Source organism: Xenopus laevis, chromosome 1L (genome assembly GCF_017654675.1).
Source record: "Xenopus laevis strain J_2021 chromosome 1L, Xenopus_laevis_v10.1, whole genome shotgun sequence".
NCBI classification, from domain to species: Eukaryota; Metazoa; Chordata; class Amphibia; order Anura; family Pipidae; genus Xenopus; species Xenopus laevis.
In genome coordinates, this window is record NC_054371.1 from 171,070,969 (window position 1) to 171,096,079 (window position 25,111).

A 25,111-nucleotide genomic window follows, 5' to 3' on the forward strand; every position below is an offset into this window, starting at 1 on the left:
GCATAATAGTAAGGGAAGTAATTTGAATCTCTGGGCTTTATAGCAAGGCAACCACTGTAGATTTGCCAAGTAGAATAATTAGCATGTCATTGATTCATAGGAGTTTACACATGGATATAAACCATGGCCATTATCAGAACCAGATAAAGTCAACTTCTAAGCCAGTTTTTCTTAAACTTTCTAAACTATAAGGACAGTTTCAATCATTTGTCAAACCTAGTAGACATGCTGGCAAATCTAGTAGGCTGAATATTCCTTGCAGCTCATGCATGGACGTAGTTGCTGCTAGTTTTTAGTGTGATGGGCGAATATGCCCCGTTTCGCTTCTCCATGAAATTCGCAAATTTCCTACGAAATTTGCCATATGGGCAAAAAATTTGTGGAACTCGAATTCAGACACTGGCGTCAAAATAGACATTTGAAGTCAATGGGCATTCGCTTAATTGTCGCTGTCGTCGAAATTGTCGCAGGCATAGGAATTGTCGCCAGCGTAAAAAAAAATTGAATTTTCCTGCCAATTTCACAAATTTATGTAGAAATTCACTGTGAATTCATGCCTGGTGAATAAATTCACCCATCACTAATCCTCAGATATTGAATAACTTCTCAAAATATACTGGAATAAGCTCCAGTATGCTGCATAGCCCAAAAGCGCATCTATCGGCATCCCTGGTCACACGATAATTGTAGATGAAATCCACTTGGACCAACTACCATGTACCAGAAGAGTTTATAGCCATGCCAATTTCTGGCATTTGTTGCCCTAAGTTTAACCCTGGAAAATGTTTTTTTGTGCTCTGCGACTTTCTCTAACTTTTGACCAATAAATAAAACTGACGGATAGAACGTGACATTGCAAATAGTCTGCAGGTTGATAATTGCACGTATTCCAGATTACATATCCCATAATACAAGAACATATTTTCCATGCAAGAAGAATGAGATCAGTATGTTAATTTTCTTCCGAAACTGTTTAACATTTCATTCATTTCTCTTGTGGATAGTTTATTCGGAGAACTTTCATTGCTACAGAATTGCAGTTAAATTGTTATCCGTTCCCTGACATGTTCAATCTCAATAAGTAAGAGAAAGTCTGTAATGCCTTAACAGATATTGTGTACAGAGTTGCACAGGTCTTTATAAAGAAAGACAGCACATGTATTAAATGTAATATGGTGCATTAATAATTTAATAATCTGTCATTTGACCACTAAGTAAAATCTATATTCATACAATTTTACATGGCTTGCTTGCATTATACATTATTTAGACAATTAATTTAAAACGAATTTAAAGGCGCATTGGTGGGGTAAAAAGCACATGTCTTAAATAAATCATAGAGTATGCATTCACATTAATAAAAGTACTTCATTTTTGTTTCCAAAATCTGTGGTCACAAGAACTGTAGCCTTTGTTTTAAAGCAGGGTAAACAAAATCAGACAGTTTGCAAATTTACAGTCAAAGTGGCCAATTGCATAGGTCCAATATGTCATTGCTGGCTAATTAAATGGGCTTGCACACCTTATTAATTGTATATGTACATCCAGCATCAGGCTGAATAGGTAAATCTGTCCACCTGTTTCCAACAAAAGATATTATATTGTGTGAAGTGTCCAAGAAAACTATGCTTGCCTTAGTCTTGTGGAAAACATCATATTATACAACTGTAGCTTTTCTATTGCATAGAGACTTTTACATATTTAAAGGGATGATTTCACCTCTAAGTTAATTTTTAGGGGCAGATTTATTAAGGATCGAATGGTAAATTCGAATTTTCGAAAAAAAAATTGGCCAAAAAATTCGAATTGGGAATAATCCAAACTGGATTCGAATTTTTATTTGAATTCAAAATTGTAGATTTATCGAACCTTGGCTAGTGATGGGCGAATTTGCGCTGTTTCGCCGAAAAATTCGCGAATTTCGGGAAATGTCGAAAAATTCGCGATACGGCACCGGCGCCTGTTTTTTTGACGCCGGCGGCGAATTTTTATGGCGAATTTTCGTGGGCATTTCGCGAATTCGCTCCTGGCGAATACATTCGCCCATCACTAACCTTGGCCCTTGGAAAATTCAAATTTGACTATTCCCCACCTTAAACCTGCCGAGTTCATGTATAAGTCAATGGGAGAGGTCCAGTGACCCATTTGAAGATGTTAGCCTTCCTGACATTCAAGTTTTTTTCTGAGAAAGTTTAGTTGAATTTGATTTAAATTTTCGGGAAATATTCGTTTGAGTTTTAGGGGCAAATTCACTAACCTGCGGAGTTGCGCTAGCGCAGGCATGGCCACACTTCGCCCCACTTCGCCAGGCGAAGTTTCGCCAGGGCGCCGCTAATTCACTAAAATCCGGAGTTGCGCTCAGGGAGGCGAACGGTAGCGAAGTTGCGCTAGCGTTAATTCGTCAAGGAAAGTGAAGTTACGCTAGCAATGCCTAATTTGCATATAGCGCCAAGTTAAAGTACAATGGACGTATATGTAGCAGCAAATACATTACACTACACAAGCCTGGGAAAGCTTCATAAAATAAAATAGAGGTGTTAAATTGCCCAGGCGTAAGGGTGCGAATTAACAACAGCACCCGTTAGTAAATCGGCGAAGTAATGAAATGACGTCACGCTGGCAAATTTGCGCTAGTGTTAGCCGCTTCGCTCTTTTGTGAATTTGCCCCTTAGATCACTTTTTTTTTATTAAATTACTTCCCAATCGAATTTCGAGTATATTCAAATTTATTAGAGTTTAAAAAAAAGTCAAAGAAAAAAATGATCGAAGCCTGTTAAATTTAATGTAGCCTTTAGCCCGCAGGTTGGTAATGCTCTAAATGAACCAAAACAGACAAACAAACAGCTACACTGAATGCTGGAGAGTGACACACCCCTCCAGATCAGCTGCAGCCAACCAACCAGTTCAGGCAAAGGTTGCTACAAAGTATTAAAACATAACTTTTAATTTAAACTGTTTATAAAATATTATTAGTTTGGCTACACCAGCATACACACTCACAGCGTGGAAAACAACACTACACCGTGCGGGACCATGTCCCTAAAAAACACACAAATTAAAATCTCATCACGTAGGTAGGAAAGGTGGTGGATATACACAAAGTAATTAATCGCAGGTTTAAATACCCATTGTCAATAGCTGCTCAAAAGTATAATCATCAGTATGCCACCAAAAAAGTAGTATTGGTTCCCACCCTTCCACCCTTTCCCCAGCCAAGTTCTACCTAGCTACGTTGGGAAGAGTGGGAGCTATTCACACCACCTTCCACCTACGCCACCCTACGCGTTTCGCTGACAAGCAGCTTCGTCAGCACTTATGCCCCTGACGAAGCTGCTTGTCAACGAAACGCGTAGGGCCTCCCTGTATGTTATAGAATGGCCAATTCTAAGCAACTTTTCAGTGGGTCTTCATTCTTTTTATAGTTTTTGAATTATTTGTCTTCTACTTCTTACTCTTTCCAACTTTCAACTTGGGCCACTGACCCCATTTAAAAATCAAAAGCTCTTTTTATTTGGGCCCACGCCTATTAATATTCCATTCTCATTCTGATTCAAATCAATGCTTGGTTGGGTAATAGGGCAAACAACGGGTATGCAATCTCCAGATACTGGATATCCAGAAAGCTTCAAATTTTGTGAAGATCATCTTCAGAGGGCTGTGAATATGCCAGCAATGTGGGAAGTGCACTTGCAGAGAAAACTGTACCTGGCAATGGGCAGCAAGGCATAAGAAATAAGACAGCCGTGACCATTTCTGTGACTGCAATAAACCTGTACATTACTGTACATTAGGATCTCTGGATAATGAACAAAAAATAAATAAAATCAGAATGATATCTAAACATCTTTACAGTAAACAAATGAATTAATCTGATTTTATGTACGAAACAATATTTTTCACAGAATTATGCATTTGCTCGTATAAGGTTGAGCTCAGTATGTCAATAATAAAACCTCTGTTGAATGGGGATGAGGGTATCAACAAATACAAACATGATTTATGAACTCAAGTCTAAATACCTTGTTCTGTGTAATTTATATTGTTCTGCATCACATTTGACACATAGATTTAAAGACATAAAGTAAATGGTGGGTGCTATCAATGAGATGAAAAAGTTGATGCATTTGGTTTCAGAGCAAGCAAGCCTGATCAGATGCCTGAATTGTGATGTCATTTGTCATATAAATATTCAGGGCCTTGGATCAGCAGTATGTGGCTGTCATCAAAATTGCTTACCTTAAATTATTACAGATGGATCCACAGCCCAAAATGCTAATGTGCCCTGGCCTTCTACAATAAATTAAAATAAAGAAAGCTGTGGATTTGCTTTTTTCTGCTAATAAAACAGGTAGTTGATTTAGCACACTGTGAGACCAATGGATTTCCAAAGCAGGTCAGCAAAAATTGCAGTGTTTGTCTCCCAAAAATAATGTATTATATTAAATCAACAGAAAATGAAATCTTTCACAGTAATGTTCCCAATATTATCTTAGATTAGGCAAGTCTGACCTGAGCCTTCAACTGTTATTATATTGCAATTTCCATCATCCCATGACAACTAGAGGCAGCCAATGGATTCTGGGATTTGAAGCTCAACTACATATGAAGGACCCACAGGCTGTGCCTTCCGTTTTATGTTAAATGTATCACGTGTGCTTCCAGACAGAAGTCACGGCAAATTTGACACCCCAACACTTCAGTATCTTATAGCATTTAAAAATGATTTAAACAGCATTTCTAAAGAAATGATCTCATTTCTGTATTGTACAAAATAATATTTGCTTTAAGATTTAAGCTGATAAGATTCTTACATAGCATGTTGCTTAGAAACATGTCTCAGGAGGAGGGTTATAATATAACAAATGATATACAGTATTTACTGTGGAGTAGTGTCTCTTTCTTGTAGACACCTGCTCTCATTCTATTCCTAAACCTTAAGGAAGTATTACCCCCCCCCACCCCCGCTTTGTGTATTCGTGACTGTGTAAAAATGTTACATTTATCGGCAACACTGCATAACTACTGCAATTTGCCTGTAAGAGTAAAGTGCCCCTGCCTCATCACTACTCAGCTGGAAAGAAAGAAAGAAAGAAAGAAAGAAAGAAAGAAAGAAAGAAAGAAAGAAAGAAAGAAAGAAAGAAAGAAAGAAAGAAAGAAAGAAAGAAAGAAAGAAAGAAAGAAAGAAAGAAAGAAAGAAAGAGAAACATATTCTTACATTGACTGTAAGACTATGTACTGCAAACTGTCGTTTTCTTAATTTTTATTTATGTTTAAAAGATGGTAGGAAAGGGCAGATCTCCCCCAATCCATGTACAGTCAACAGTGCACAATAGTTCAGACAGTTAAGTATTTTTTGCAACAAATCATCTGTAGACCGTTTTGTCCCTGTCATGTTAATAATACAAAACGATGGTGATGTTTTCTTTGTTGTGTGTATTTGTAAGTGAGAAAGGATGGCATGAACTTGAATTAAGGCAATAAAGTACATGAAAGGCACTATAGGTCTTCATTGTTGACAGTGGAGTCCTCTCTACTTCACACTGCAGACAAGTCAATCCTATTGGCTGAGTTGCTGCTTTTATCCCATGTATTCATCTTTGTAGGAGTCGTGTTGGCTCTGTTTCCGTTCATCTGAAATAAGATGAATAAATGAATGCCATCGGCTGTTTTGTCTGTCGCAACATGTACACTGAAACAACGACAGATGGAAGCTTTCGTATCTATATTTTTTATAAATGTACTTGTAAAACCAACTGTATAGCAGGTGCAATAAATGAAAGCATCATTGTCTTGCCCTGTACAGAAAGTCTTTCCAGTGATCTATACAAAAGTCAGAAAGGATCTACCTATAGGCTAGCAGACACTTCAAGTGGCTTAATTCTTAATTTTAAACAAATTCTGCTGGATCTGTACCAAAGAATTGCAGGTGTTTGCATACTAGATGCACATGAAGGACTATATAGGACTATATAAGTCTAGGTGCAGTAGTAAAAGTAGTAAAAGCTACTTTGTGCAATGTCAGATTTTCGGAAAAAGTTGTGGTAAAGTTCTATATTACATGTAGTTCAGAAGCATACCCCAACAGAGCAGATCAAAATAATTAGTTTATAGAATAAAGTGCCATACTGTAGGTTCAACGTCACTACAGAAGGCTTGAAGCCTGCTACAACCTAAAGACTACAGTATTTCAAGGAGCAGACATTTTGCCCAAAATCAAATGACCAGTCATGCCATACTTAAAGGGGGCAAAAATCAACCTGCAAAAAATGGTTGCTGTGTTTTGCTGTACTTAAGTGGAATTGGCACTTAGTGACTGTAAACAAAGATTGCAGCAATGAGTTGTAAAGCAGAAGTACCATGGGTATATCTGGGGTTGTGCTTTTGCATGTGAAGTGCCTAAACTCCCACTCTCTCCCAAGGCTGAAGGAGCACTATTACCTTAGAACCCCTAACAAGGGCAAACACTTTTACTTTTACTTGTTTTTCTGTAAAGAATTAATGTGGGAATGCTTTAAGGCTCATTTAGGAGAGGAAGTTCAGTATGCAAAGTCTGCCAGGGTTCCCATGTGTCACTAGGAGGACTTGTACCTGATTAATCAGAACCGACCAGGGGGACAATGGTGCAAATATGTGCATGTGTGATGAAAGTTTAGGGACAATTACATTTAATGAATAGCATTGGTACATGCAATATTTGTAGTCATTTTTTGCACAACCACAATTGCAGGAGGGATTATAACTGAGCACTTTTGCACTACTGCTCATCATAGAATGTTAGACGTTAGAGCACTGACATGACAGTGGCTGCCTAAAAAAGTGTTATTATGCAAATAGATGTTTTAATAGACACTGGCTGCCATCAACCATTTTTAGTATAGAGAACCAGTGCTGACTTCATTAGTCAGTGCTGTATTGGTGAGGGGTGGTCGGCGGGGGGGGAGACTTAAGCCCCTTAGCTTTCTAGCACTTGCACCTTGCTATAACATAAATGACCCCTAAAATGTATGTCCTGCATGTGCTGACAATTCACCCACATATATGAACATCTTTAATTGGTCATTCATGATTGCCCTTTTGTACACATAAAACAGACCACAACAGAGCAGCAGATCTGAAGGGTCTGAAAAGCTCTATTTTTGCTACCAAAATGCAATGGGTGCCAATACATATGTCTCTTAATATAGCAAAGTTGCTGTTCTAGATGCCACCATTTTTAGTTCAGACCAGCAAACTTTAATGTCAGTGTTAATATCAGGAGTCCAGTCAAACTCACAATACACTGGTACTTACAATGTCTGAGTTGAAAGGTTTCACATTGATGTTGCGAATGGAACTACTGGTGAGTGACCAAACTTTGGTTTTGTGCTTGAATGCTGCTCTTACCTTGAAAAGAAAAATGATGTTGTCATTGCTAGATGTCACATGATGTTATACATTAGTTGTTTAGAACATAGATATGCAACCTTAATATGTCTGGTTGTTAAACTACAGCGTTCAGCATTGCAAAGTAATTAAATTGCCAGGTTTGCCTTTTAGGTGGTCAACCAAAAGCACTGCACTATAGATTGTGACAAAATATGCCCTCTTATTATATTAGGAATTAATGTGCCGTTGTTTCTGGTATAAACTAAGCTGGCCACTTTATTATCTTGAAATGATCCTCGGTATAATTATCATTTATCCTGCTTTACGTATTTCTATATTCAATTTATTTGATTGTAAATATAAAATAGCATATAGTGGAGAATGTGTCACAGAGTAGAGGGGAGTTGCCTAGTTATGTTGGGAGTTATTTGCTTTTATTTCTTGCATAAAAAACTCAGTTCACGTTGAATGGTCTGATAAGATTTTTAAATAGAGCTTGCGTAGGAAACAGGAAGAAAAATTCCCTAGCTACTGAACACATAAAGGGAAAGTAAATATGAACATATCAATTGTTAAGGAAATTGTCCCCAAATGCACACTAAGGTACAGTAATGGCTGCGCTGATCAGTTATGTCAGCCCTGTCCTTAAGGCCCCTGTTCCTTGTTGTCCTTGACACTACCTAACTTAATGAAGAGCACACCGGGGTGTGTTCCATGGGACAGCAATGTGATGTTCCACCTATAAATTCAGCTTTGCCAAATGTTGCCAGTACTACATTCTAGAAGGGCTGTGATTTCAAATGAAAGGTAAAAAGTGCCAAACTAGAGGTGTTTTTTTGTCTAGGGTTAAAAACAGTGGCCTAGCCACCAAATCACCAGTTAGAGCCAACGTTGGCATAACAATGTACTTTCTGGTAAACTTCCTCCCTTCCTGTTCTGCTACGTGACCCAGCCTTTTCAGCTCCCAAACCACCCGAAACCCTGTTCCCCACATCTTATCCACCCATCTCCAACCACTTGTCTTGTAACTAACCCTCCCATATGGAAAGGTGTCAATTTTATTTGTGCCCATTTTGTAGCTTGCTCCCCAGATTTGTAAATAAGCCCTAATGTATTAGGCAGCTGGCAAAAAAATCAAAATCCCAGTTTAGTACAATTTCTTTCACTGTCAGTTTTTTTTTAATATGAAAATACAATAAAAGAAAGTACAATAGAACATATATTTCTTTACAGTAAAATATATAAACTGGATATGAATTTGAGGTTGGATTGAAAAAAAGGCTGTTTTTTAATTCCACCAAATAAAAATGATGTTACACCTTGCTAGATAAGTTTAAAGAAGGCCAACAGTTGTTTTCATGTATTGAAATGTTTTATATAATAATAAGCTTGGGGACTGTGAACTGGGATTTTGCTTAATTATCATCAAGTACAAGATACTCTTTTTATTTTCAAAGAAAAAAGCAAATCAGTTAAAAAAAATTACATGTCATTTGCATGACATGGGCAGGGACAAATACCTGCCTTTTTCCCCCAAACTGGCCTAGGAATAACCAACTCGCTCACCATACATTTTATTTGTTGGAGTCTTTTTGTCCACAGCTTTATTGCACAACAGATTATTTAACAATAGATAACACATATATCAATAACAATTATATTAACAACATTATAAACATACAAATATGAACAGTGATATACCATTAACTTTTTAATCCTCTGCAAGGCCCCTGGCAATGGACCCAATTAGGTGCATGCAATCGTTAAGCCACCAGCCGCTTGTGCCATCTAGCATGATGGGTACGCAGGACTGCATGCTACCCCCAATACAACATACCCTCCCAGAGACCACCGTTCTTAGAGAGGAACACCACCAACCAAGTTCCATTAACCAACTTGGTACTTGGTAAAACTCCACTTAATTAACTCTCCCCATTGCCAGGGACCTGCCGCCCGGCTGTGACAACGGGCTATTCCCTCTCATCACCTCTTGGTTAGTCAGCCCAATACTCACCATTCCACATCAACTTATCCTGTGCCCCACTAACCCAGGCCACAATTGTGACAACTAGCACAAAAGGTAATACAAGGGAGGGAGGGTGGGACTCCATATCTTCTTCCAAAATGGATGCCCTCCTTAGCAGTTAGTGCTACACATCCCTTTACAACTCCACCCCCCAACTACATCACTGAACCCATTGCTAATCCCCTGCCAGGCAGCTTTGTCCCACCCCTGTCATGCACCCTTTGCCAGCATGCACTGTCCTGGGTTTCACTTAACATTGACTCTTGTATTACGGAACTTTGGGCTGATGGGTTTCTGGATAACAAATCCCATATCTGTACTGGATTGGGTTATATTATACGCTTTACATTTAAACACTTATGTGGGGCCTGTGGCTGGTGCCCTTGCACCAGACAGGGTACAGTGAAAAAGTAACTAGGACTAGATAGACCTTAGCACCTGAAATCAAGACTGACCCCTGTGCCTTGAGCCTGTACAATACAGAGCCTTTGGCCTCAAGAGGAAGAACATGAGAGTAGGCATAAGGCTTGCCCTGCATTCTTGGAATCCTTGTTCTATTTGTTAATTATTACAATATATTACAGTAATTGTCCCACACTCTAAAAACAAACAGGCAGGTTAACTGGCTTCTGAAAATTGACCCTAATGTGTGAGAACCTGATTGGGACTTTAGGGGAACAGCACTGCATAAATGTGTCAGTACTGTAAAAATAACAGCGACATAAAAAATCAAATACCATAAATTTTTGTAAACAGAGGAAACACATATTGAGAATAATAAAAAAAAATCAGTGATGTGCTGTTTCTATATTTTCTGCTAGCACTTACAAATGTTATGATATGCATGTTTTTACACCTGCGTAAAGAGCCTGCACAAAATGGCCAAGGTGTGAAAAGATTCCATCACTATAAGCCTTAGATATAAATTTCACTGCTATTTATGACAGTGGAGATATTGGAGTAATGAGAGGTTTATAAATGAATATGACATTGTCTAAACATCTCTCTTCATTGGCATGTCAAGGGCACCTTACGTTTCATCAGTTAAAGTAGCAAAGCCAATTAGCATACAGCAGTTATACATTTTCCAGTGTGCAGAAGAACTCTGGTGTCATTTAGGATGCGTTTCATTAAGAGACATTGCACAGAGGTTTGAAAATCACCACTGACACAATATTGAGAATGTGCAGTATTGATGAAAAGGAATAAATTATAAAGTCCTGATTAAATAGAAATGCATCTGAAAATGTAATTACATAGAAACATTCATAGGTGCATCAAGCTCATCCTATCACAACACAATTTTAGTTGATTAAAAGAAAAAAAAACAGTTTAGGTTTTTCACAAAAGAGGTAAAGAATTCAAGCATTTTATGGGAACTGGAATTATATTCAGGTTCTATAATCGACTGGTATTGTTCTGTTCTTGTAAACCATGAATACCCTGTTTAGCCTGACACTTATGGATGTGTGTTTTGTGGTACTCAGCATAGGAATGCGTGGTCTGGGCTCACCAGGGCTGCCAACTTAGGGCCACCCACACACTGCCCCTCTGGTCCCAGCTATGAAATCCCCCCACACCACAGCCCCCCTTTCCCCCAGTATGTACTTTGGTCTCACTATTTGTGGCTGTGATCAGGGCCGAAAGAGGTCAGGTAGCACCCAGGGCATCAATGGGAGCAGGTCTGGGTCAGCAGTGCCCACCATTTTTTTCTGATGTATTGCCATAGTTACAGGTGGAAAGTTCAATTTGTGAATTTTTCAAAGAGGTCCCTCATAGAAATGAAGATACCATGAATAGATATAAGTACATCAAATTCAGGGGTCTTGGGGTATGAAGGTCTTAAACCCTTTATTAACTGAATGGCAACAGAGGAGTAATTGCAACCAGTCCTATTCCATGTGTTTTAAGGTGGAGCATTCAAAGGTGTTTTTGGAGTGTGAACAAACATAAATACAATCTACTGGCCCCTTCTAAATACCCCCATCTCATGCTCACTTGTCCACAATAGAGTAATACATCATTCTGAAAAGGACATACTACCCTATCAACTAGAGATATATTGTAAACTATTTTACCCTTCCCTGCTAGCCCAGATACACTAGAATGAATGAAAATGTCCAAATGCAGGAATAAATATATATTACTTGTTACACAAGTAATAAGTAGGGCACAATATATTGGAATGTTGTGGAGTTTCACACTCCTCCTAAAAGGTTTGAAGCATTTTTACCCCACCCATCCTGGAATATAGCATAATTAGCCATATAGAACTAATTATTACTATCCAGGAACATGGGTGCATATGGAACATTACAAATAATGACAAAACACTCAGAATTGACCCTTCTTCTTTGCTTGGTTCCACCGGTCTGATGATTGCCACTTGGAAGTGCAGTGAGCTTTTTGAGTGAAAATGGCTTGTACCTATGCACTGTTCCTATAGTAGGCCATAGGTTGAGGCTCCACAGCATGATCCTTTCAAGCTTAACGACCCCTGACTCATAAGGTGTGAGGAATCCTTACTGGCGTTTCGGTCTTCCTCGACGCAAGAGGCAAGATATCGGTCTCCCACGTGGCACATTAGGCGCCAATGTGGCAAAACGTGGGCAGCATTACGACGCCAGTGCATCAAAACAGGCGCAGCATCATGAAAATACGGAGCGTCAACATGCATGTTAAAATACGGAGTGTCAACGTGCAAGATCAGCATGTGGCGCGTAACGTCATCACGCTCGTTTGGCATGAAAATATGCCTATAAAAGATGCAAGAACCTTGCAGACCTTGCCCAATTATAGGTTCAAATTGTTGTGTTCCTGGGTGTGATTTATTACTACTATTCTGATTCCTGTTATTGACTATTCTTCTTCTATAAACCTTCTTAATACCGCAAACTGAGTTTGGATTTGCTGCTTCCTCCTTGGTCCGCAATATCTGAGCGGAGCCTTTGGGCCCCTGACATAAGGAAGGTGTAGGATAGGGATAGTATTTATTTTCTCCTCTCTCCTCTCTCCTTCAGTTTTTAAATTCAAAGTAGACTTTTTACAACACTGTTGCCAATCCCTGCATTGGCTTCCACTACTCTTCAGAATTAAATTCAAATTAATGACGCTGACATTCAAAGCACTTCATAACTCTGCCCCACCCTACATCTCTGAACTCATTTCTATATACTCACCAAACCACTTACTATGCTCCTCTACTGAGCTGCTACTCAACTCTTCTCTCATTACCTCCTCACATGCTCGCATTCAAGACTTTGCAAGGGCTGCACCCCTCCTCTGGAATTCTCTCCCACGGTCTGTCCGACTTTCTCCCAACCTTTCTACTTTCAAGAAATCTTACACACAGTACAACATCTCTCCCACTTAATTCTGATCTTGCCAACTCCCACACCTTGTGTATTATTCTTTTCCCTTTAGATTGTAAGCTCTTTCTGCACAGGGCCTTCCTCACCTTTTGTACCGGTATTCATTGTAATGTATGTAACTCCATATGTTCTATGTATGTAATTCATGTGATTTAGTTGTTTAAACACATTTACTTTACTGCGCTACAAAATATGTTGGCACTATATAAATACATGTTAATAATAATAATAATAATAATAATAATAATAATAATAATAATAATAATAAAGTTTGCCCAACAGTGCATCTGTTATGTCTCCAAAATTACACTGGCAATTAATGTATGTTATTGTCCTACAACTTCTGACATAAATAATTCTTTTGTAAAACATACATACATATGATCGAAGATACCTCAAATGTACATTTTTTTAAAAGATTTGTAAACAAACATTAGAAGTGACAATTTCATAACAGACAACTTCAAATTACTGTATTCTAAGCTTGTGCTTATTAGCAACTGTAGGAACAGGCATTCAACATCAAAGACCTGATTATATCCTGTGATCTGGTAAACTTACTTCTGAGTTCAGGAGGCAGTGGAAAAGAAAGATGAAAAACCCCTGGAATAGAAGCAGAAGAGGCATTATTTGTACTAGATTACACTCGTACTGAGTGGGTTTTACTTATGCTGTTCTATTAACATTGGATTTTATGTCACTGTAGATATATAATTCCTGTATAATCAAGTAATGCTTTCTTTAATATAGCAACAGGTATAGATTCACTTTTAATGATTTTCTTTGGCTTGCTTCTTCCTCAGCATGGGAAATAAATATCGGACATTTAAGTTTTGGAAACCCTAGTTTTAATTCATGAGTTTTAGCACAGAAAATTCAAATTGAGGTAAACATTTGAATTCAAATGTTGATTAATGATGGTGCATACCAGTCATATTTAATGGTTTTACCCCTTTCTATGTTACTCACCTGCAAAGAGTTGAATATCGCAAACATGTATTGAAAAACAATGGTTTGGTCATTAACAGCAAGAACTCCGAAGACCCAGGAACTGCCTAGAATTGGCAAAAGCACAGCAACGGCTTTAGCTGTCAACCTGAAAGAAGAAAACAAGAAAACATATTTACAACATAGTGACAGATACACAGATATTCCATTTAATATTTAGGGCTTTTCCTTATCCTGCACTATTTCTTCCAACTTTTAGCCAATTAACTGATTCTCTTTGTACATTTGAGAAATTTGTGAATTATCACAAAAGATACAACATGGAGTAAGTCAAGAAAAGTGCAATGATTTACACCCACCAGGGAACCTCCTTGGTAGTTATTGTGCCACAAATCACATATGAAGCTGCCGCCTACGCAGCCATATCTAAAGGACATTGGTGTTAAATGCAACAGTAAAACATATCCAGACGTTACAATAAAAATGACAGACACTCCAAATCAAAAATGTTCTGCAGCTTAAAACATGCCACAGGCTGTGTCTTCCTCAATGACTGTGTTCATTCACTGCTGACATTTATGTCTGGAAGACACAGCTGAGATAGGGCCAACAGTACATCACATTCCAGGCAGCTTTTAAAAAGAACTGAAGTGGCATTGAAATTAATTGTTCCAACAGAACACAAAAGGAATTTGCATTCATCGTTCTGGTGCATATTTGTTTACTATCAAGAGATGTGCAACCCCAAACTATCCCAATACAATTAAATTTTCTTCACATGTCCACCTTGCAGAACATATTCAGAATAACATGGGAAAGGCAAAGAGAAAAATATGAAGCTAATTGAATGATCTTTTATTAGTGAAGGTGGTTTCAGGGGTACTGCAAGTTGGATCTTTTTCATTAAAACTCTAAAAAGCAATACATAGGAACAGTGTGACTATTCATTTAGTATATTTTGTCATTTATATATATACAATAAATTTACTGTGCTAAAGGTGGCCGAGTAATTATAGTCACTGTTCCTATATTGCTTCTTTTCATTATATAGGCTCTGCATTATCCGTGATCATAACATATAGAAATAGATTAGATCAGTAATACCAAGGGCATTGAAAGAAACACAGAATAATAACAACAAATGACATAATTTCAGTTTAGTCACTGCCTTCACAGAAATCCAGATTTTGGAGCTGGGTGGTGGGACATATAGTAGATAAAGGCAAGTATGGAAATTACATTAAGTACAGTTTCTCATTGGCAGTGTATTAACAGAAACAATGTTCAATAATTTAAAAAGAGGCACAGCTGTACTAATGTGAATTTAAAAAGCAAGAATGAAAAACAAAATGCTGAACAATGTGCTAAAAAATATGCAAACCTCTATAAAAAAATTTTGTTTGGATAATTACTAGGAAAAAAATCTGAAAACCTCTAAAAGTCTGAATGGCTAAAAAACAGGTCCAATAGGATCAGGGCAGCTCCCATTGACTTATATCGGACCTTGACTACTTTTACTTGGTAAATTTTTGTATTAGAGTTTTTCGTGGTTTTTACATTTGATAAATAAGTTTTAGAGTTTAAGAGAAATAAAAAAAATGCATTTTTAGAGAAAAAATATAATTCACTAAAAAAAAAATAGAAATTCGAATGTTAGTAAACTGGCTTCTTAGTGTCTCCCTACATCATTTAGACATGTTAGGGACTGTCAAAAGGCATAGCCTACATTTGTGCCCTGTCTTTATCACCTGCCGTAGAGCGCTACAGTGCCTCCTAATGCTTCTCTCTGCATCCAATGGCAGATTTTTAGACTGGCAATCTGTGAAGAGAGCAGCATTCCCTAAGTCACAAGTGCTCGGTAAGTGAACATTAAGGGACCCGCTCTTGCACCCCTTAGTGTGTGCTCAGTAAGTGAACATTAAGGGACATGCTCTTGCATCCCTTGGCACCATAGCAAATAGTAAAAGACTACTCTTTTTCTTTAGCAGTCTGTCCAGTACCAAACAAGTACAGCACAAAAAACGCTAGCAAATGATTCTGTAGAATTTAGTGAAATGTTTTCTTTTTTGTGAACAGTTGCATATATTTAATACAGGTTTTGCAAGCCCACAAAAGTACTTACGGATCCATAGACCAGTAGAAATGTGCATTTTATAGTTTGCGCCAGTTGCGCAGTCTATGTTATAAAACTTTTCATCGAAAATATCATTATATACACTCTATGCTATTAACACTCTCAATCTAATAACTGTCCAGTGAAGAATATTACATTGGCTTTTTCTTCTTATTTATGAGAATTATTATTCTGTTTATGACTTTTATTAGATTCCCCCCTATGAATGTCTGCCATTCTGCTTCTGTAGTGGCCTGCAGGCTTTATAGACAAGCATTATTAAGTGGCACAGTGGTGTATCTACAGCAGCAGCTTACATTAGCAGAAGGCTCCAGTCCCCTTTAGCGGGTTGCTATAATTCTGCCAGGTATAGGTAGAATATTTGCACAAGAGAAAAACGGCCTGAGCTATTTATTAAGACATTTCTGTTTTCTTTTACATCAGCTTCCATTATTCACTTTATGATCAGGAAAAGTAAATAAAACAGGAAAAGAAACACAGCGGCATTACTGGTGCTGCTGCTAAAGGAGAAAGTTTATCATGCCATAAAGAATGCAGCCCGCTAAGTCAATACTTCCTGTTATTTCTGTTTTCCAATTTCTGCCTCTCTCTCCAGACAATCTGTCAGTCCCATGGAGCTGAGAAAGATTGATTGTGTTGGAAGAAATTAGCTCACACTGCCATTACTCCCAGAAAGCAAATTGTATTGCTTTTCAAAACAGAGTCATAAGTCACATACAAGATTTTGTGATGATATGGGTAACTAGTATACTCTTAATGCATGGCCTTGAAATGTGCAACCAAGAGGTTTTATGAAAACCTTTAAGCAAAAACAAATCATAATAAAGGCTGTTTGTCCCCAACGACACTAACTGCCATCTGTCAGTTTGTTCAAGCCTGCAGTTAGTTCTTCTAATTTTGTGCACCTAGTTCTTGCAGGGCTGCTAATACAGAATGGAATATTTACCAATGTGTTAGGGATAATACATCTATTTAATTTCTCCTTTGGCTCCCAGTATGGTTTGTAGAAAACAATTTATTATGGTAATACCATTCGTCCATGTGTGTGTGTGTGTGTGTGTGTGTGTATATATATATATATATATATATTCTGTAGATAGGGGCCTGTGGATATGTGATGATTAATAATGAAGTTCTGCACACCTGGATGTAAACACTAGCATTGTAAGATGTTACACTATATTATGAGAAGTCAGAAATGCATAATGAAATAATTACAGCCCAATAGCATTCGCTCCAAAAGCTATTAAAACACATTTCCCTCAGGCCCATAAAGTCTCTTGGAAGATTTTTAAGAGCCCTGAGATTATACTTGTGCCTGTGGCCAGGGATAATGAGTCGTCTCTTCTGCTGCAGCCTGACTCGTCTCATTCTTGGCTCCTTTGCGTTAATGGACAGATAGAAAGATGGCCATGCCAGCCTGTGCCAGGACACAAATAAGTCTGACTTAACATTTCTTTCCAAATGTCATTGTGTCACTGTACAGAGTGTGTAAATCTTAGCTTGCTCACAATGCAACCTTCTGTCCTCCCTAACAGTGTCAGCACTGTGTGATTACTTGTGATTAAAAGTGACATTTCATGAGCAGGATGTAACACTAACATCAGAATGTGCTCAGATAAGGATCCTCGTTAATAACATTGAACACACTTACATATTGATGGTGTTCTAAAGCCTAAAGCCTTATTCCTTATTCTGCTTTACATACCCATGGAGGCACATACAGTATAGTATGACAAAGCCTATTTGCTGTAAAGCCAGAGCATATCAGGTTGTAGTAACAGCTAAAGCACTAAATATCTCACAGTCAACTACAGCAAGAATTACAATTCATGGGACCATAATTTAGCACCATAATTTGCCTAGCAAATCTGCCAGTCATGCTAAGGGACCAATTTACTCACAATTGAATTTAGTTTTTTTCCACGAATCTCTAAAAATTTGTGGTTTTCCTATTTGTTTAATAAAACACTCAAGATTTATTAAGTTTAAAAACCAAAAAAAACAATAATACAAAAGTTTGTCAGGTAAAGTTGTCGAAGGACCTACAGAAGTCAAGGTACAGGAGTCAAGGGGAGCTGCACTGATCCTATTGGACTGGATTTTTTTCCGCTAGGAATTGTCAGAAAAAATAAAATTTTTAGAGGTTTTAGAGGTATTCGTATTACTTAGCACATCATTTAGGGGCAGATTTATTAAAGGTCGAAGTGAAAATTCGAATTAAAAAAAAAATCAAATTTTAATCTTTGTGTATTTTGACTAGGGAATAGTCCAAATTCGATTAGAATTTGAAAAAAAAAATCCAAAATTAGAATTTCGAAATTTATCATGTAATGTCACTTAAAAATTCGACTTTGACCATTCGCCACCTAAAACCTGCCGAATTGCTGTTTTAGCCTATGGGGGACTTCCTAGAACATATTTGGAGTCAATTGGTGGTCTTTTTGAATTCAATTTTGAAGTTTTTCAAATTTGTAATCTGACCCTTGATAAAGCTGCCTCTTAGTGTAATTTTCCGTTCTTACTTTTTTAAAATAAAAAAAAGTGATAAATGTCATTATTTTTATGTAATATTTTTATATATAATAAATGTCATGACATTGTAGTTTAACAATTAGAGTTTGTGAGTTTAGTCTTAGTTAATGTGTTGGTTCAAGAATAACATTTTAAATAGTAGAGTGGATTATCTGGAATGTAAACAGTGTAATTTAGAAATAAAAAGTAAACCATAAAAATCATGACAGAATCCCTTGAATGGCCTGATTGGATTCCATGAGTACCTGCCCATCTGTTTTTATTCCTCTCTCTTTACTGATTGGGGCTTGAGTACATGGACCCCACATACAACAGAGTGAGTTCTACATTACTTCTGATCCAGGGCTTATATATGTTTCTTTATGTAAATACCAGCTGACCTAACATATACTCTATGGGCCCATTTACTTATAAAAAAAATGAGTAACGGTGGCTTTTTTTCTCACTGGAGTGGAGATAGTGTATTATTTATAAACAGTCAAGGTCAGAACAAAAATATTGTCTTGTTATTTCAAGTGCAGTAAGTGTTTCTGAAATGTAGTAATGCATTCGTTTGTTTTCCCCACAGGGTTTTTGTCACCTAAAAGTATTTGCTAGCTCTGAAATCACTTAAACCATTATATTCTACAGCAACATTGTAGCAAGTTTTAAGGATTCTGTAAAAACAATGCTTCAAGGGTGATGTAAATGTTTTCATTTCTAAATAGATTCTTGCATTGGCCTTTCCACTCACACAGCCACACACACATTTGGTCACATTCATTACAATTAGGGGGTTAATTATTAAAGATTGTATTTTGGTTTCTCTAAAAATTTGAGGGTTGTTTTTTCACAAAAAAACTGAATTTTTAGAGAATTATTATGCCCCAAAGCAACAAAAAATCTTAATCATGAAAAATACTCATAATTTTTGGGTGTTTTGGGGTGTTTGCGGTTTGTGCTCAAAAACATGATAAATTTGAGGTTTTCAAGCCTATAAACAAAAAATGCAAGGTATTTATAAATACTTGAATTGTTTGAGGTTTTTTTATCCATTTTTTTTCGAGTTTAATTATTAGTAAATTAGTTTGTGAAGATTCACATTCATCAAGGTCATGGTATATCTGTAAAAACAGTGCTGGAATTGGTAAATCCAATGTATAGGTATGGGTACAAATAAGTGCCTTTATTCACAAACACAACATGTTTCGAGCGTCACCGCTCTTTATCAAGTGTGTGAATTGGGGAGGCAGGGCCGGCCTTAGGCCAATTGGACCAATTGGGCCCAATTGGGCCCCGCACCTCTGGGGGGCCCCGCACCACAGGGCAGCACAGATAATATTTCCCTCAGCACATGATGCTGCCTGGCCTGCCCCCAACTTTGAGAGTCCAGCCCATCCCCAAATCCATAGGTCTAGCCTGCCCCCAACTCTCATAGGCCCAGCTTTCCTCCAACCTTGATAGGCCCTGCCTGCCCCCAATCCAACCAAGCCTGCTCCCAAGCTGAATCGGCCCAGCCCCAAACTAATTGGCCCAGTCCACTCTCCTATTTCCTCCCTCTCTCTCTTACCCTGTGTGCCCCTATTATGTTACCTTGTCTGCCCCTTTCCTTTCTATTTTGTGCCTGTATGCCCTTATTTTCCTAAATGCTTGGTGTGTCAGTAGCCAGCAACACTTTGTCTAGGGGCCCCGCCAACATGGTCCCAATTGGGCCCCACATTTGATAGGACCAGCCCTGTGGGGAGGGATGCACCCTTCACTTCTTTATTTTGCTGGAATAGCTTCTCCTCAGTGGGGATGCAAGAGTTTTGAATCCTGGAAACTTTCTTTTGCTCCTCTCCACTTCTGCATGCAAATAAAATGCAGAGGTAAAACAAAATATATGGGGGGGTTGTGGATGCACACCTGAGGCCAATTTCCAAAAAGTATAAAGCCCTGTCTAAGTAATTCAAGTAAATATGCCAGTGCATGTAATTTTGAAACAGGGTTTTTTTTTTTGTTACAAAGTTATGATCATAATATTGATAAGCCACCATACCACGTCAAGGTAAAACCCCACATGGTGGTCCCTAACTTATTTATCTTTAGTCATAGTAAAAAAGGTACATTACATCTCTGTAGTAACAATTCTTTATGTAAACATCTCCTGTGCTTTAGACACTTCTCTATGTACACACACACTTATTGTGTCTTTCATTTATTTCTCTTCTACACCCTTTCATTCTATGCTTACTTTCATACATACTCCTAAATACACATACACTTTCCCTTACCACTACCATACACACCTTCACATTTCACTTACACATATATACACACTATTGTGCAACTGCACATATCACTCTACTTTGTTTTTAATTACAACACCTGACTTCTACTTTTCTAAAATGGGCGTTGGTTAAGGCAGTCTCTCCCTCTTAAAAGCCGCTTAGCAGTTGGCGGGGGAAGATTTAGCACAGAGTTTGAAACCAAAGCACTGGAGATGTTTACATAAAGAATTGTTACTACACAGAGAGGTAATGTTCCTTTTTTACTATGACTAAAGATAAATAAGTTAGGGACCACCATGTGGGGTTTTACCTTGACGTGGTATGGTGGCTTATCAATATTATGATCATAACTTTGTAACAAAAAAACCCTGTTTCAAAATTACATGCACTTGCATATTTACTTGAATTATTTAGACAGGGCTTTAAACTTTTTGAAATTGGCCTTAGGTGTGCATCCACAATCTCCCCTAGTCTTAAAACAAAATATAGTTAAATATATAGAAGATAAAAGGAGAGAAAAGATTGCTGGGAGAGAAGTAGAAAAGATAGAGAAGTGTTGAACAGATAAAGAAGGTGGAGGCATCAGAGAGGGTTATAGAGAAAATGAAGGTATTAAACAGCAGCAGATTACGGACTAGTGAGAGAATGATATATATGAAATAATCTTGGGATTGGGATTTTAATCCATCGATCGAACGATTTTCCTTCGATCAAAAAAAGCAAGGGAAGGTTATAGAGACCTTCCCCATAGGCTAACATTGGTGCTCGGTAGGTTTTAGGTGGCGAAGTAGGTGGTCAAAGTTTTTTTTTAAAGAGACAGTACTTCGACTATCGAATGGTCGAATAGTCGAACAATTTTTAGTTTGAATCGTTCGATTCGAAGTCGTAGTCGAAGGTCGAAGTAGCCAATTCGATAGTCGAAGTAGCCAAAAAAAAACTTCGAAATTCAAAGTATTTTTCATTGTAATCCTTCACTTGAGTAAATGTGCCCCCAGATGTCACTGTAAAAACCCCTTATAGTATTTTAATATTAATAAGGAACCTCCTTTCTCCTAATCAGAATGGGTGACCTCATGTCTGCTGAAAGGACCTACTGGTTCCTATGAGAACTATGGTTTCCTTGCAGTCTGTGGAATTGTCCACGTCTGTGTATAAAAATACATTTATATTTATTTTAATAACTACAGATAGCGATTATGCACCTTTTATACATAATCACACTTAAACTAACTCATCTTACAAAGTGGGGCATAGTTTCCCTTTACTGTGCAGATATTTCAGGCAACTATATAACCATATGATTGTGCTTTTCTTTTAAAGAAAATTGTTTTTCCATGAAACTGATTCCTCACAAACATGTTATTTAAAAGAATTGCTGTGACCCTTTAGCTTTTCATTCAAAATTAAACTTCTCTTGTTTTAAAATATATTCAGTAAGGTAATAACAAAGAGTTCAAATACTTGAATCTATTGAATGAAAACGGACCTCAGGTAACTGCAGGTATAATTATTAGAAAGCAGTTGTTTAGTGCGCTGAGCATGGAGTATTAAAGCTGGAGATTATATATTGGTTTATTTCATTCATTCTCAGTTGTGTATAAAGTGGAATTGCAGTTCAAAGTTGTTGATAGCAGGACATGATCACCTTGGAGGTGGCAGTGGTGGGTATTGCTGAACTCTAGTAAACAGCAGCTCCATGGCTGTAGAGGAGCAGCATAGAACTGAACTGCCACAAAGTTAGCAGCAAAGGCATCTACTATGTTACTCGCCTCTGCTAAGAAGCAAGAGGATTAATTAAGGTTATAAAGATGAATCCCTTTTGTTTTCAGTTCACAAATAAGTAGTTTCTGAATCATGCACATAACCACATTCTTCCCAGCATATATTGCCTACTAAAGTGCCATCACCTTATTATAATCCAATTCTAACCTTGTTTGACAGGAACCACAGACAACTGTTCTGTTAGTGCTCCATAGGGCGAGTTAGAGTTTTATCACCACATAGTGCCTTGCATTTAAAAATCTACGTGTAGTTGGAAATGCCACAGAAAATCAGAGGCACCGTTTGACTGGTGGATGTGTGCCGAACATAAAAGAAACCCTAGCAGGAATCACAAGCTCAACATAAGGATTTAACCTAATTGTTTCTTCCAAGCTGAACATTTTAGCTCTGCATGAACCTTCCTAAAATTGATGATGAGCTTTCCTATACTTTTCCTATAATGAGCTTTTATACTATAAATGTAAAAAAATTTATCATAAGTTTTATATTCAGTATTTTCCAATGTTCTGTTCTACTATAACTACATAAGGTATGTCCAATTTGCAGCTTGTTGTTATTGCATTACAACTCCCAGCAATCTCTATGGCTGAAGTCTGTCGCTTCTGAGCAATGGAAAGAGTATTTAAAACATTTCTGTAGACATTTCTGCAAAATTAATTTTCAAATGTTAAACCAACATCTTTTTACAGCTTAACATTTTATAAAATGTCTATTTTGCATGTAACATAGTAATATAGTGAGTTCGGCTGATAAAAGGAAACACGTCCATCAAGTTTAACCGTAATGTCTATAAATAACCTGCTTAACTGCTAGTTGATCAGAGGAAGGTGAAAAAACCCCATCTGAAGCCTCTCCAATCTGCCTCAGAGGGAGAAAAAATTCCTGACTCCAAGATGGCAATCGGACAGGTCCTTGAAACAACTTGAATGAGCTATTTTCCATAACCCTCACTTGCTAAAAAGCCATCCAAATCCTTCCTAAAGCTAAGCTTCTAATGTATCAGCCTGTACAACTGAATCAGGGAGAGAATTCCACATCTCCACAGCTCTCACTGTAAAAAAACCCTTGTCAAATATTTTGACTGAACCTCCTTTCATCTAATTAGAATGGGTGACCTTGTGTCAGCTGGAAAGACCTACTGGGAAATAAAGCATTAGAGAGATTATTATATGATCCTCTTATATATTTATACATAGTTATCATATCACCCATTAAACACCACTTTTCCATCTTAGACAACCTTCTCCTTTTTCAATAAAATGGATAAAGCCCAGCAGACTCCCATCCAGACCTTATTTATTAATAAAAAAAACTTGAATTAATCAGTTTGGGAAAAAACCCGATAAAATTAAGAGAAAACCCGAGTCAATAGTTTTTTTCAGACTGTTTCCAGAATGGCTTGATTTTTTTGGGTTTTTGCCTGAAAAACCCAAATTTTTGGGATTTTCAGGTTAAACTCAGTGCAAACCACAATATCTTCAAACTGAGATTGGTGCCTCTCCCATTGACTGATACAGGACCTTGACAGGTCTGAGATGGCTGATTTTCAGATTCTGGCTTTTTGCAGGGGTATAATAAATCTTGAAATATTTGGGGGTTTTTTTCCCCCACAAAATGTTTTTAGTTTTTGCCCCAAAAGGTCAGATCAGATAAATTGGAGGTTTAATAAATAAACCCCTACAAGTATAAATATTTGTATTCAGTTATTAATAGTCCTTTCTGAAACCAAACGTACTGTGAAACTGTTATAATTGCATAACTGTATTTTTCCAAGATACAGGGAATTTTGCCTCTGACACATTTAACATTCCCCAAACCCCCTCAGACTGCTAAAGCCATTCTGCACCAGATCTTGTGCCATTTCTAGTCTCTTGCCTCTTTATTTGGTGTTTATTTAGCCATTAACATTTTATAATTTCCAATTTCTTCATAGGGTTACAATAAAGAGTTAAGCTCCCTCCAACATCCCATAAGAAAATGTTCCAAAGTATTTGAACAGCAAATGATTTTGCTGCTTCTATAAAAAAAAAACCATAAAATTACTGTTATTTAATATTTCATATCTCTGCCATAGTTACCCATTATATTTCCAATGGTTACTTAAAAATACAAATACTTCATATCAGTCTCTGCCTCAGTTGCTATACAATACACACAATTTCACAATAGGATCATCATGAGACACCAGTGAAAACAATTAATTAAACCCACGCAAATGTAAAAAGAACCTAAAATGGGTAAATGCCTGTCCTTTTAGGTTGTCTTACGCAATGCCTGGTAATTTTTTTTTTTTTTACTATAGACTAGTAGAGGTGCCACATTATAGAATGTTTGGAATTGTTGAAAGGGCAGAGGTACTAACAGCATGCTTTCTCTAATGTTGCATTTCAATCATCCCATCAAAATTTAAATGTACTGTATTTGCATATTTGCAATTAGAAGACATACATCATTGGGGGTGGTATAGCACACCGAAGGGCATATTAAAATTGCCAGTGCAAGTACAATCTCCATAGCAACAGAAAACGGCCTAAATATACCAAGGTTAGGAATTTAATGGAATAAAACAGGGTAAAACAGGCATTCTGCGCTGAGTAATTACAGAGCAGAAATGCAGAATAGTCATGCATAAAAATATGCATTAAATGGGGAATAGTATACATTAGAGTATGCAAAACATCTATACTATTAAAATTTAAAC

The 25,111-nt window shown here is 37.4% G+C and overlaps 1 protein-coding gene across 2 annotated transcripts in view; it reads right to left on the reverse strand.

Moving 5' to 3' along the window:
* Positions 1-5,416: 5,416 nt before the first annotated feature.
* LOC108716320 (adhesion G-protein coupled receptor D1) overlaps positions 5,417-25,111 on the reverse strand; it is a 277,355-nt gene continuing 257,660 nt past the window's right edge. For both annotated transcript variants that reach the window (XM_018262431.2, XM_018262435.2), the window contains 4 exons: positions 13,732-13,858; positions 13,324-13,365; positions 7,291-7,383; positions 5,417-5,631 (listed from right to left, as the gene is read on the reverse strand). In XM_018262431.2, coding sequence (XP_018117920.1) covers positions 5,536-5,631; positions 7,291-7,383; positions 13,324-13,365; positions 13,732-13,858 — 358 coding nt within the window. In that variant the 3' untranslated portion in view covers positions 5,417-5,535. The remainder of the gene's footprint in view (positions 5,632-7,290; positions 7,384-13,323; positions 13,366-13,731; positions 13,859-25,111) is intronic.